At 42.1% G+C, this 15,261-nt stretch overlaps 1 protein-coding gene across 5 annotated transcripts in view; it reads right to left on the reverse strand.

Annotated features, from left to right (window-relative positions):
• JARID2 (jumonji and AT-rich interaction domain containing 2) overlaps positions 1-15,261 on the reverse strand; it is a 223,002-nt gene that overhangs the window by 79,710 nt on the left and 128,031 nt on the right. For all 5 annotated transcript variants that reach the window (XM_058667827.1, XM_058667835.1, XM_058667817.1 and 2 more), the window contains one exon: positions 6,373-6,514. In XM_058667827.1, the coding sequence (XP_058523810.1) occupies positions 6,373-6,514 (142 nt within the window). The remainder of the gene's footprint in view (positions 1-6,372; positions 6,515-15,261) is intronic.

Genomic DNA, 15,261 nt, shown 5'->3' on the forward strand with positions numbered 1-15,261 from the left:
TCTCCAGACACCTTTCTGGTCCCTTGGCTGTCACCCAAAGACATGGCCTGTCCATTTTGCACAACTATGCTCACAACTGCTCATCAGAATTTGAAGGTTTAAATCAGAAATGAAGCTGAAATTGGTAAGACTATAGGTTCATACAGACCAGATTTGAATCCGTTTCTCTTGGCAGTGAGACTGTCTGGAGGTTAATCCTGAAAACCTAGAGATGTCATGGGAGCCATTACTATTTTAAAACACAAATATATATATTCACATATAATTATTTGAAAGGTATACTGAGAGAAAGCTAAATAGAAAGGTGGGAGACTCAGATTTGCTCGCTTGCTCCGCAGATGGCTGCACCAACCAGGACTGAGCCAGAAATCACAATATGCAAGAGGAGGAGCTAGTCAGGTACAGACACACAGGCATCCCTGTATGGCTACGTGCCCCTCCGGGACCCAGGCATTCACGTGAAAGCCTTCTACTCATGCTCAAAAACAATCACTGCATGTCGCAATGTCCAGATGAAGATGGGAAGGAAGCCTGAACACTAGGAACAATAGAGTAATAAAAATTTTCACGAGAAAAATGGCCTGGACTTTAGCCAAGGACTCAGACACCAGAAACATCAAATATTCCCCTACTGCTAGAACACAGCCTACCAGCAAACCATGTTCACAACCTGCTTCCAAACTCCTCCTATAAGAAGCTCTTTTTTTATGAAGTGCAACACTATTCTTACTTTTATTTCTTGATTTCATGCTTACAAGACTCTATCCAACAGATAACATCACTCTCCCAGTCCATTCCTAAAAAGCCACCTGGAACTCAACTTTCCCTCTTTTGGTAACAGGACAAGACTGTAAATGTAAGTTTTGGAAACAAAGAAGTCTAGAACCTTTATAAGCCACACAAGGAAACAGTCCAGTAGGCCGAATCTGTGATCTGGAAGACAGAAGGAATCTCTTCTCTCTTTCTCTCTCACATCCACCCTCCTTTGCAGCCATTCAAATATACAAAGTAAACCTTTGAAATAAATAAATAAAACTTTAAGATACCCAAGAAATATAAACTCCATATTTTATTTGGCTGTTGGTGTTAACAACGGATCTTAGCATTCAGCAATAGGCACCTTTGCCTCCAGGTGAAGTGATGACTAATGTGTGAACAATTGTGATGGAATCCAGTCGCCCACACCTTGTCTTCCCAAACTACAACTTGATCCCACTCAAATGCTAGGCCATACTCAGCTTAGTGGAAGAAATTTACACCACACACCACAGGGTCCTTCCTGTGACTCAGTAACTTCAAAAGATGTACTTGCACCCACAATTTTCCATCTGCCCACAAATAGCTGCACTGGGGCGCCTTAGAGGAAAGGCATAAATCACAATGTTCACAAACCAAAAACCCCTTTGAAACCTGTTTGAGAAGTTGCCAATAAATGTGCATATTCACATGCAGCAATCCATGTGCTAAAGATATGTAACCCTCATAATGCTCAGAGTATACTTCTCTTCCCATCTGTGCCTATTACTGCAATACACACCTTACACGTGAGTACACTTCACATGCTATCCAAGGACACAAAAGAAAATACCATATCCCCAGTAAGAAGCCACACAGTCTGGCTGCATCCCACATTCTAAGCCAATCTACTACATCCAAGGTTTCTTTTCAGATGCCATTCAGGAACTGCCACTGTCCTTTTTACATTCCATCAACCATGGATAATACAGAAACAATTTACCCTACATTCCAACGCTCCACTCAAATGTCTCTTTTGGATCAGGCATGTTGCATTTCAATTCACTTATGCCGAAAACTATACCATCATCATCTTTTACAACATCCTCTCCATAAGCCTAATAATCCTTATCTGCAAATCATCCTTCCAGAGAATATCTCGCTATTAGTCTACACATAACCAAAACCTGGTTTCTGCAAACACGGAGATACTTCTAGAGGGACACACATTTTGCAGAAACAAAGTGGTGGAAGATGAGCAGAATCAGGGTAATAAGTTAGACATGGCCATCATCACATAGACGGTGGTTATTAAAGAGAAAGCCTCAAGGCAGGCTTATGGCGCAACACATGAAGCCACTGCTTATGACATCAACATCCCACATTGGAGTGAGTACTGGTTGCTTCACTTCTGATGCCACGTTCCTGTTAATGGACCAGGGAAGGCAATCGATGATGGCCTAAGCATTTACCTATCCTGAGAGAGCTCTGAACTACTGTCTTAAGCCAGTGATGCTGCGGCAACTGAAACCACTTCGGGGGTGATGCAGAGGATGGAAAAATCTCATTATCTCCCGTCTGTCATCTTGCCTTTCAAATAAATAATTTTATTTGTAAAAACAAGAAGAGAGAGAAAGAAAGAGAGAAAAGAAAGAGAGAAAAGAAAGAAAGAAAGAAAGAAAGAAAGAAAGAAAGAAAGAAAGAAAGAAAGAAAGAAAGAAAGAGAGAAAGAGAGAGAGAGAGAGAGAAGGGAAGGACGGACAGACGGAAGGAAGGAAGGAAGGAAGGAAGGAAGGAAGGAAGGAAGGAAGGAAATAAATGAAAGGGTAAGTCTTACGGGTGGGTGTCATAGCAAACCAAAATTAAGACACCACTTGCAAAGCATTCATTTACCATCCGAGTGCTTATTCCAGTCCAAACACCTGGTTTTCTGCTACTGTACCTTGGGAAACAGTGGATCATAGCTCAATTGCTTGGCACCCCGTGATTCCACGAAAACAGAAGTCATTCCAGCCTCTCACATTCACCCTTCACACAACCCTACGTGCTGCAGGCACTTGGGGAGTGATTCAGCTGATGAAGTTATGTCCCTCTTTTTCACCTTTCAATTGATAAGTTACAAACACTATCTAAAGGTTATTCAGTATAATGTTTCCACTGTACATAATGAAAAATATATTAATGTATAATCCATTTGACAATGACTGAAAAAAGTTACTGGCTCCTGGGTTCGGATCAGCTCAGCTCCAGCCATTATGGCCACTTGGGGAGTAAGCAGGTGGGCAGAAGATCTTTCTTTATATCGCCTTTTTTTGTGTATTCGCCTTTCCAATAAAAAAAAAAAAATAATAAGTCTTTAAATTTAAAAAAAAATCGTCCGTCGAAAAGGACTAGAAGGTCTGGCACGGTAGCCTAGGGGCCAAAGTCCTCACCTTTCACACACCAGGATCCCATACACACGCCGCTTCGAGTCCCAGCTGCTCCCTTTCTGATCCAGCTCCCTGCCTGTGGCCTGGGAAAGCAATTAAGGATGGCCCAAAAGCCTCGAGACCCAACACTTGTATGGGAGAGCGGAAGAAGCTTCTGGCTCCTGTCTTTGGATCATCTTAGCTCCAGCCATCGCAGCCACTTGGGGAATGAACCACTGGATGGAAGATCTTCCTCTCTGTATCACCTTCCCTCTATATAGCTGCCATTCCAATAAAAATAAATAAATCTTTTTTTTTAAAAAAAGAGTTATTGATGTAACACCATGTACCTACACACACATACAAGGACAGGAAATATTAAATATGTAAGAATATTTAACAAATCACACCATTCTTTAAAAAATTAAAATTCCTTCCTGAGCCCAAAGACACATAAATAATAAGCCATAATTTAAGAGTTTTCCCCAAGAATGTCCAAACATTCCCCAAGAATGTGCACAGTCAAGCATAAAATGGGTTGTTTCACCTCTATATATGATATGATGCTTCATGATTTACATCCCATGGGAAAAAAAACTGCCAATCCACTCTTCAAAAGAAGCACTTAATGTTGTTACTTAGGGCGTACTGGTAGAGGCACATACAGTAATTTGTAAGACAAGTGATGGTAAGCACCGATATCTCAACGGGCTCCTGATCCAAGCTCTTCAGGAACCTGGTTCCAACTCACACTCCTGGCCTCGGAAGACAGGGTTCCTGCCAAATTTAACAAAAACCCAAACTATTACGAGTTATTATTTATATTACACATAGTAAGTTTCTTTCAAAACTGCACACGCCCCCTTTGGCAGGGGCGGGGATCGGTGCAGGTTACCAAGGCCTCTTTCTGCATGCTCTCAAGGCCACCCAGGACTAGTCTTCAGAAGAATCCAACTGTAAACCTTCACCAGTACCTAACCTATACAGGCTGCTATGAATATTTGCATCTGGTAAGACAGATATGATACACTGCCAGTGCACAGGAAGACTCATATTGATCCACTTTTCCTTAAGCTAACCCGGAAAGGCCTTTTCATTTCAACTGTACTGAAGAATTCTAGTTAAATGACTGCTGTGAGCTGAGCTGCCACAGCACAGCATATTCCTAGGCACAGGGGAAGCCTGCAGCACAATCACCTAACGAGAAGCACTGGAAAGAATGGACAAATCTCCTCCAAGTGCCTGGAGGGCATTAACCCTTCCTCAGAGCTTCCTGACGGCCCACTCAGCAGATATCGAGCAAGGCAGCTCAGCAAGGGATTAGCTTTGCCATCCACAATCTCAGAAAATTCTGTTACCCAAGCAGATGTGAGCCTCATGCCAGAGGCATTAACATCTTCCTATTACACATCCCAATATATTTACTGAGGAGATTGCTAACAAATCCCTTAAACTCTTTCTCTTGTGATGATGCATTTTATAAATTTGGGAGGTAGGAATGGCTCAACACTGAAAAAGACCAATCATGTGCTTTTGAAAAGAATGCAGCTACCAAGCCCAGCATACTAGCACATGATATGCAAACGCTAGCTCATCACCAAGCCAACATCATCCCAAATACCGGCGGGAATTAAGACAAGAAAGATGAAATTAATACATTCTCGACATACTGTGGTCTATTTAAACCAAGACACTTGACAATGGAGAAAAACAACTGAAGAAGTTGAACTCTTAAGTCTCAAATTTCCACTGCACAACTTTTTAATAATTTTAAGTATATGCACATGGCTCATCTTCTGCTTTTCTCAATTCTCCATTGCAAACAACCATCTACATCAGTCCACAGAATGAGTAAACAAATCCCAGTCCAAAAGCAGCTCTTTTCTTTTCAGCAACCTGTCAAGTACTTCTGTGAAGATATGAAGCTAAAATCTAGGAAGACATTAAATATGACCAAAGTAAAGGAAGGAAGCATTATAAATATTAAAAAAGAATACGTGAATATTAAGAAAAACATAAAGCAAAGGATTGCAAAAACACCAAATTAAAAACATTATCTTCTAAACTGATTGACCATGAAACCACAAATTCTTATCAAAATGCCACAGCTAACATCTTTATCAAACAATCTCAAACCTGTTTAGGGAAGTCAAGGCAGTAATTGCTGGTTGTTTTTTTTTTAATTTTATTTTTTAATAATGATTACATGGTTGATTGGGGTGAGAAGGATCAAGGTTTAGGGAAAATTGGGTGAACTCATTGCTTTTCAAACTTGCTATTTCTTCCTGTTGCTCCTGGGGGAAGCGGAAACCACGCACGACTTTCCACATGTCCCATACCCAGGAAAGGGGAACCACCAACTTATGTCGACCCGAAGTCTCAATGTGTACATAATCCGAGGGTTCTGACCAAGGGGTTTGGATAATTCTGAAATGCAGCAGATTTCACCGATCCGAGGATGATGTCACCCTCTATTAGCTGAATTTTAAGAACAATATCCGGAGCTAGAATTGTGGTACAGTAGTTCAAGCTGCTGCATGTGATGCCACCACCCCATGATAGACCTCCAGCTGGAGTGCGAGCAGTCAAACACAGTCACAGCGCTGGGTCCCTGCATCCCACACGGAAAACCTGCTACAGCTCCAGCTCGGTCCAGTCCAGGGCACTGCAGATATCTGGAGAGTAACCCAGTGGAAGGAAGATCTCTCTTGTTCTCTCAAATAAATAAAAATAAATCTTTAAAAAAAAAAATGACTTCCACAACTACTAACTTAAACACCAATGGATTTTTAAAATGTACACAGTGTTATTTCTGGTTTCCTGATAAGGAGTAAAAAAAAAAAGTAGTAAACACTTCGGAACCAGCACACTTAATTCACTGAATTCAAAGAAACATCTGTCCTCAACAGTGGCAAGCACTATCTGACATACCCTTGAGATTACGACAGAAGAGAGTCAACTCAAAACAGTTATAACACAAAGAACATGCTGGCAACTCAATGGCCAATTATTATGAAACATGTTTTGTTTATTCCATTATACCTCTAATTTATTCATGTGATAACCACTGGAAAAGACCTAGAAACCATCCCATAATTCTGATTCTTCCATAGAAATCTCTACAGAGAATTTGTGAGAAGGCTCACCTCTAACAACACAAGGCATAACTAGAACCTGAGTTTTACAGTCCCTGTTTTGGGAACCAATATAGTCCACCTTGGGTACTAACCTTTTCCTCGATGGCCCTTCTTCAAAATCTGAAGAGCTAACATCGTTGCTAGTTGAGGACACTTGGGATGCATCGTCCTTCTCATTCTCTGACTGTTCTGATGCTGGTCCTAATCCCTTAGACTGGTCATTACCAAGGAGCCCTACAGGTGAGAAAAGGGGACAAACACTTAAAATACATCACATCAGGAAAGAGCAGGTTACCATATTTAACCCTACACAATGCTGGACAAAGACAAACCAAAACAGATGAGAAGTTAAAATCACTCATCTCTTTTCAATGGGAAGTGGAAAGTAAAACCTCATTCTACTTAACTTGGACTCATTATGCTTGTTTATTTTAGATTTCCTGTTTAAAACACATCATCAACAATACTTGTGCCCAAAGGATGGAAAGATGAAAGGAGCAACAATATGAAATTGAACTGCATATTCCTGAAATGATACACCATCAGGAATGAGTACCTGCCATGCAAGATAAAGCATTATAATTTTTTTAGCTATAGTAAACACTTTAACTCCTCCTCCAACATTTTAAATTAAGCTGCAGCTAGAACCATCTCTGATCACCTCCAGAGGATGTAAACATGTAAATCACACATACTTGTTTGTTTCATAACCAAAATGGAGAATGGTCCTGGGAAAGCAACTGTCAGCTCCCACAAGCTCTTGATGCAGCTATGTACAAAGAATTATGGACGTATTCTAACAAGCGGGAAGGCCACACTAGTGGGTTATAGCGGGTTATAGCTAAGTAACGGCATTCTTTTCTAACACCCAGCTTCCTTTGCATAGATGATTATATGAAATAAAGATGCAGGTTCTGAATTAGAGGATATGTCCACTGACACAAGTGTCCACAGCAACTGTTCAAGCATCAGCTTTAAAGACCTCAGGAGCTGGCCTTGTAGCAGTGACCTCAGCAGTCTCTGCAGATCCATCCATGGTATCTAAACCTGAAGTCAAAACAACAAAGTAGCCCCTTGATTCCTGCTCTCCCAGCCTTTCCCATTTACATTATAAACACTGGATTCCCTGTTTTAAAATACTCAACAACGGTTCTACTTAGAGTAAACAATTACCGAAGCAGTTGGCTTTGTGGTACAAAATTTTAAGCTACTGATTGAGGCTGACATTCCATATTGGAGTGTCAGTTCAAGTCCCACCTACTCCACTTCCTGCTAAAGCTTACAGAAAAGCAGATGATGGCCTAAGGACACTGGCCCTCATCACCCATGTGGGAGACCCAGATGAAGTTCCAAATTCTTGGCTTCACCGTGGCTCAGACCTGGGTGTTACAGCCAGTTGGGCAGTAAATTAGAGGATAAAAAAATTAACTTTTCTTACTTTCTGACACTGTACCTTCAACACAAGAATAAATCTTTAAAAACACACACACAAACAAAACTTCTGGAATACAATATTCCATATATCTGGTTAAATTATATCATGTTAAAGTATATCAAAGAACAGACGTAACTTATATAAAACCCTGGGACCTGTCCTATTACAGGTACATTTCACATTATCAAGTCTTACACCATTTCAGAATATAAGTAATAACATAAGGTTGGAAAACTACTACAATATGGTAAATAAAACCTCATGTCTATTCATGTAGACCAATGTGGTGTTAAGCCTATAATACAGAAACAAAGAATGACACAAACTCCAAAAGAAAAAGGCAACCAGGAGAATTTTTAATGTAAGGCAAAAAAAAAAAAAAAAAAGAGAGAGAGAGAGAGACCGACCCAGCTATATGGAAACTGCACATGGGAGACCCAAAAGGAGCTCCGGGCTCCCAAGTGTCTGGGCCAAGCCCAAATGCCAGCCATTGTGGCCATTTATTGAGTGAACCAAGAAACAGATGGTACCTCACATTCTCTCTCTCTCTCTCTCTGCATTTGAAATAAATTAAAAAAAAAAAATCTCTGAAAGTAAAGCAAACTTGCCCAGTAATGCAATATATAAACAGATTTGGGATATGCACCATAAATTTCAGTCCAGTCTTGGTGAGTTTTACATTTTTCAATAGTATGTATGTATACGTACAAAAGAGAATAGAGATGGAGATACAGGCTCAGAGTTACTCCATTTGTTTACTTCACATCTAACAGGCCTCTGAGAGTGCAGGTGCAAACAAAATCTAAATTCTGCACGTGTTGGATAGTGGGGAAAAAAATAAGGGGAAAGTGCTGGTTAACAAAAACTAAGGCAGTCAATCAGAAATTGCAAACACAGAAAGGTCAAGATTTGCCTCTTAAAAAATAAAACAAACAAGGGCCTGGCGGCGTGGCCTAGTGGCTGAAGTCCTCGCCTTGGCCGTGCCAGGATCCCATATGGGCACCAGGTTCTAATCCCAGCAGCTCCACTTCCCATCCAGCTCCCTGCTTGTGGCCTGGGAAAGCAGTTGAGGACGGCCCAATGCATTGGGACCCTGCACCTGTGTGGGAGACCCGGAAGAGGTTCCAGGTTCCCGGCATCGGATTGGCGCAGCACTGGCCGTTGCGCTCACTTGGGGAGCAAATCATCAGACGGAAGATCTTCTTGTCTCTCCTCTCTGTATATCTGACTTTGTAATAAAATAAATAAATCTTTAAAATAAATAAATAAAACAAACAAAAACAAGGGGTGCTAGAATTGGAAAATAAAGAGAAGGAGTGGAAGTGGATCAAGGAGGAACTAATCAGAACTAGCAGTGTAGCCTATGAAACTGTGTCACATATGCAATGTAATTAATAAAATATATATATATATATATTTAAAAAAAAAGAAGTAGCAGTGGGAGACAGACACTGGGAGAAAAACACTCCTTAAACTTCCATGTGTAATAGCAATTAGCTGAGCAGAAAGACACAGAATAATGACAGCTTTAGTCTTTTTCTTCTGATATGATCTAGTATTTCTCCCAAGGAAACAAACATATCAGAAGCACTTGGGAGGCCCAGACTACTAGCCCTCACACACAAGGATGCCCCAATTTGACAAATCCTCTGGGACGTTCATGCTGTTTTGGCTGGTCTAGGGACCACATTTAGAGAACCTGGCTTACAGTAGCCATGTCAGTAAGAAAAGAGTTAGCTGCCCAAAGCCACTACAAAACAGTGTGGGAGAACAAATTAGGTCACAGGCAACAGAAAATGATTGCAGAATCTGTCACAATACAGTTCACAGTGAGGTATCCATGGCCACCGTTCAGATTACTTTTGTCAATAACTTTATAGACCCTAATAAATAAAGGCACAAATTCAGAGAAACTGCATGAAGACATACTACATGAAAAGCAGCTGGGAGATAATGCACTTTATGTGTGCTCCATGTAAGGTGCATTGATCCAAGGGTATGACTGGGCAACATTAAAGCAATTAAAGCAGTGATCACATGATTCCCTACAACACCTTCTGAGACAGCTATGAGTGATCACCCGAAACAGAAGTCATACTGATGTTCCAAACTCTCATTAGAGAAAACAAGGGTCATCATCCACAGGCAATCAGTGATCTGCTCTTGGAATTAAAGGACCACAGCTTCTTGCAGCTTTTATCAAGTGCCAGGACTGAATAGTCTATACACAATCAACTTTCTTAATTTCAGTACTTCCATTGTGGATACACAGGCCCAGACAAAGAGTAATTTCCTTTTAGTCACGGTCTGCAAGACTGGATCATGCCTGGTCATGTTCTTTTTCTCAAATCCATCCCCCTTTCGCACAGAGCCACTGCACTGGCTAGCCATTTCATCTGGAAGGTTCAAACACAAATCAAGCAACCTGTCCAGTCCGAGAGACAGCCAAGTCAGCAAGAGGAACATGATGCCACAGGGCAGAGGAGACACTGTTCTAACAGCACACAGACCAATGTGTGCTGCCTTTGTCCTGCCAGACAAAACCCTGTCTCCAGTTTCAAAAAATATTTCATCAGTGTGAACTAACAAAATGGCATCCCTACCATTCAAACACATTTTTCCCCAATCCCCTCCCACCCCCATACAAACCTTTTTATGGAGACAGCAGGTTAAGCAGAAGAATTAAATGGCCCAAAGAGCCAGTCTCCTTGCATTACAATTTGTTTTCCTCTATTAACATGCAGTAGGTTGGGCCCGGTGTGATAGCGTAGTGGTTTAAGTCCTTGCCTTGAACACGCCGGGATCCCATATGGGTGCCGGTTCTAATCCTAGCAGCTCTAATTCCCATCCAGCTCCTTGCTTGTGGCCTGGGAAAGCAGTTGAGGACAGCACAAGGCCTTGGGACCCTTCATCTACGTGGGAAACCCGGAAGAGGCTCCTGGCTTCGGATTGGCTCAGCTCCAGCCATTGCGGCTGCTTGGGGAGTGAACCATTGGACAGATCTTCCTCTCTGTCTCTCCTCCTCTCTGTAAATCTGGCTTTCCAATAAAAATAAATAAATCTTTTAAAAAAATAATAATATGCAGTGGGTTATACTTCTAAAAAAAGCAATACATGTGTGTTGAAAATTCCAAATCACTACTGTGCCTGCAACCTTGGTTGGTCACTGCTGGGTGACAGCAGCAGGTCAAAGTCACGTGACCACCCAGCTACCAAAATGCAATGTTTCAACCTCCCAGGCTGAGAGCTCCACAGAAATCAGACACAAGGGAACCTTGCCATCACATAGTTCTGCAATTTCAGAAGCCATTCACTCCAGCTCCCAGATTACCAAGAAACGAAAAGGCTTCCAAAGCCATGTGGGACAATACAATAAAAACAGGTTCATTCTCACTCTGGAACAGCAGCACGGGAATAGGAACTCCTGTTCCAGACTGGAGGCATAATGTATCAGATCAACTCCCTCTTGCCTGAACATCACAGCAGGTAGGATAAGTGAACACAGATCAGACCAAAGATTCCTTAGAGCTGAAGGAATTTCTGACGATTACCATAGATTTCAGAGCACACATACAAAGAAGAATATTCTGCCCTAAACATCTGAAAAATAAAGCATGGAGGGTGCGGTCTTTATGCTTTCATGATATTTTAAAGACAAAGAAGTATTGCCAGTCTTTTCCCATTAGCTACGCATACATGACAGAACATGAAACCAAAATTCAATTGATTTCCACAAAAGCCATACCAAAACAAGGGTTAAAAAGACAGGAAAAACAAGGAGGGCTTTGAAGCTGCTCCAGTGCTCCTAAAACATCTGGAGTGCACCAACTTATTAGCATCTTAGGGAGAGGCAATGTGTTTAGCTTTGTTATGGAAGAGGCTCACAAAAGGTAATTCTGTACCATAGAGCCAATGCCGTCTGTCACCCTGTCACTGTGAGAAAAGGTATCACATTACATATTAAACAGTCAAGCAGCCAAAGAGCTTTCATTTTCTGTAGCAATCAGCGTGCATGTATGCACACGCATGTGTGTGTGCTTGCAGCCCTCTTGACTTCAGAGAAAAAATTTTTATGAAGCCCCCTTGGCTGCAGGACTCTCTCTGAGGCAGTGGGAAAGCATGGTATGCCGCCATTACTAGTGAAAAAAATCGAGCGTACGGAGGCTCAGATTTTGAAAGAACATGGACTCCTGGCTTTTTAAACATTCTTGGCTGGTAAAGATTTGGCTGGGGCCAGCTGTGTGGGGCCGGCCTGAATACAGAGTTCAACCCCAACTGCACAAAGGCTGGTCAGCCGGGAAGCTTCTAAAGGCCGGGGTCGGGAGGCCCACTGAGCTCCTTCGGAACAACATGCTGATGTGGCTGAGGAGGAGAGACAGTCACAGGCAGATGTCAGTGACACACTTACAATCAATGAGGTGCACATGAAGATAGTGTCACAACTTGGCCTATGGAAAACAATTACCCATTCCTCTGGGAAACACCATCTAAAGCGAGGAAGGGTCCCCTTTGTCTGCTCTGAATCAGCTAAAGAGATGTCCCACTGTAAACAAGGAAATATGATCCTAAGATTTCCCCAACCTGTGACTCCCCTAAATAAAAGCCACAGACTTCAAAAACATACACACATTTCTATGCATTTTACATCCACTCCAAAATATGGACAAAAGATTGATTTACGCATTTACAATTTCCCTAACGGCCTTTGATCACAACCAATCATTGCAGCGATATGTTCCTCAGAAATCTGAAACCGGCTGCTTAATTTTTCAGAAAAGGTGTTAAGATAAAAATTTGACACTGTTATTTTAGCAACATGGATACTGGGGAAGACAATGTTGGACTCTTAACATTTTATCCTATTTGAGAAGCACAAGGAGGAGGGATGACCCTTAAGCTTAAAAGGCATTTCCACATCTTGAGCCACGAAGAAGCCAGCTAGCAGCCATCTCCAACGTAGCAGAGTTACTAAGCAGCTCCCTGGGACCATTATAGGGGGTCTAGTCTGGCCAAGCTAAGACAAAAGCCCTCTCCTTCCCACAGCCAGAGCAAAGAAGGAGGAACACTCTTCAGTGAGAGATTCCAAAGCAAACATAAATAAAACACAATACACCTCTGACTGCTGAACTTGGCCAAGGCACACCGAACTGTCTAGAAGGAGTCATATCCTGAGGAAAGATTGCAAGACCAGCCCAGATGCACAAGACTCTGATGACCAGAACTGTGAGGACATCGTGGTGCCTGTTCTGACACTTCTGTAGGGGAAAGGGCTGATTCTCCCTGCGCTTTTTGCCCCTTTCACTGGTTCGTCATCCTTCACGTAACTGGCATAACCACTAGAACAACACAGTGCCTTGAAGGAGGAACAAAACTGAATTGTAGACAATGTCCTACAATGCAAAGTTCTGCTTTTATATCCAGTCATTTTGAATCCTCTGTTCGAGCTCTTAATTCCTCTTGCTCCATCTGCCATCTCAGTGTCCTTTTAAATTTCTCATCAAGAAACCAAACATATTCCTTATCACGTAACCTAAATGACAGGAAAAATCAATCTTGGCGATCCCCAGGAAATACAAATCCAGCTTCTATCTCCTAAGCAGAAGGATCTGACAGTGCAGTGGGCCAGGACTGACCACTCTGAGGTTAAAAGCTACCTTCCACACTGACAAGAAAAATGATTAAAGACAATACTAAGAAGAGGCTGCTATGGCAAACGGGTTGCAGAACAATGGCCTCATTGCAGGGCCAAGGAGCTCACAATCACAGGACACAGGGGTAAACACAAGGGCACTGCTGAGAACTCTCTTAGATGGATAAAGAAGACATGTATATTTGAAGCTTTGGGTTGTTCGGACTAAATGACATGCAAGAATTTGGCTTTCCATATCACATAATTTGCATCCCTTGAAGGGAGATTTTCATGCACATCACACGATCACAGACAGCTAATGACACTCTGCCTTGAAGTAACGACAACATGTGGGTGGGTATTCGGGTGTTTGAACTCTTACAGCATCATCACATTACCCCACAGGCTTAAGATAAAATAGAAACATGTCTCTACTATAGGTTCAGCTGGCATTATCTCCAACCAAGAGCTCCAAAAGTTAGCACTTGGCGTACTAATTTATGATGACATACAGGCAAAACTTCATACATTTGGTGCTCACATCATCAGTTCATAAACACATAGCCAATGTCTTTGACTGCCTTTAGTCTCTGACACAATGAAAATGTGCCCCTTTGGAAGTTCAAGTTGTTTTCTCTGCAGAATGACTGGGACTTACACTTGTTCCCCAGTTTTCTTACAAAATCCATTCACATATACACAAATTAGCTGCCCACCTACTTTTCAGATGACTATATTGAGAGGATTAAGAGATCTATTCACAGTACAAGTGAGGTGGAGGGGAGGGGGAAGGCAAGCTGTCCCCGCCAGCAAGCAACAACCCTTCTGACAGCAAAACAAGTTGTGAAAGGCCTACAGCACACAGAGCAGCAGCATCTGAAACATAATGGAGGCTCTGCAGAACTCGGGAGTGGGGCATGGCATCTCCTAAGGGGAGAAGGACCTGAAACTGATGGCTGCACCAGGGAAGGTAGGAAATATGGAAGCAGAAGAATCAAGAACACTTCAAGTTGTAGCTTCCAGGTCTAAGAGAGAATCAGTTGAGGGACCGGAATCTATTTAAATGCCTCAGTTTACTCCTTACTTTCAAGGGAAGAAGGCCAGAGGTAAATGAAGGGTCAAGGGAAATGAAACAAAACATGCTATTTATAAAGGAAGCCAGAGCTAAGGGATAGAGGAACTAATTAACTTTAATCAAACATCTATTTTTAAATGCTTGGAAGTGAGCAAATACACTGGCAATAAAATGAAGGGACCGGCTACTGCTGCATGGCAGTTCAGTCCCCAGAGAAATGGCTCAAGTCATAGAAGCCTGGTTGAAACGGAATATCTGGTCAAAACGGTTAAAAAAAAAAAAAAAAAGCTTAAAGCTTTAACAGCAACATTAATTCTCCCTTGTAAATTTCCACAGTGCCTTTGCAGGAACCACCGTTGCCCCTGAGGAGGATATCAAAGCTAAAAGAATATTAATATTAAGCAAATCACAACACTTTTCCCATACTCATATCAGATAGATATACAGAGAAAGACAGCACTTTGCCATCCATAATGGATTTAATCAGGACCCCACCAGGGAAACCCACAAAGGCCTATTTCTCCAACAAAAGCCATAGCAGCCTGAAACGAAACTAGAGCTATTTGATTTTTATTTTATTGATAAGGAACAGACCTTCTATCCCAGGTTCCTCAAGATAAGCCACCAAAAACTGCACCTGACAGACCCGTGGAGCAGCCATCCTCAGAGCCGGAGCATTGCAGAGACAGAGAGGAAGAAGGACAGAGGGAGGGAGGGCGAGCGCAGTGAGCAGGCTGGAGCACTTGTCAACAATCCTCCCCTGTACGTAATAAGAAAGCGGCAGTGCAGATTCTGCGCGGCAATAGGACGGCCGAACGGCAGTGGGGCCGAGGGGGAGGGGA

The sequence above is a fragment of the Ochotona princeps genome, chromosome 1, assembly GCF_030435755.1.
Source record: "Ochotona princeps isolate mOchPri1 chromosome 1, mOchPri1.hap1, whole genome shotgun sequence".
NCBI lineage: Eukaryota > Metazoa > Chordata > Mammalia > Lagomorpha > Ochotonidae > Ochotona > Ochotona princeps.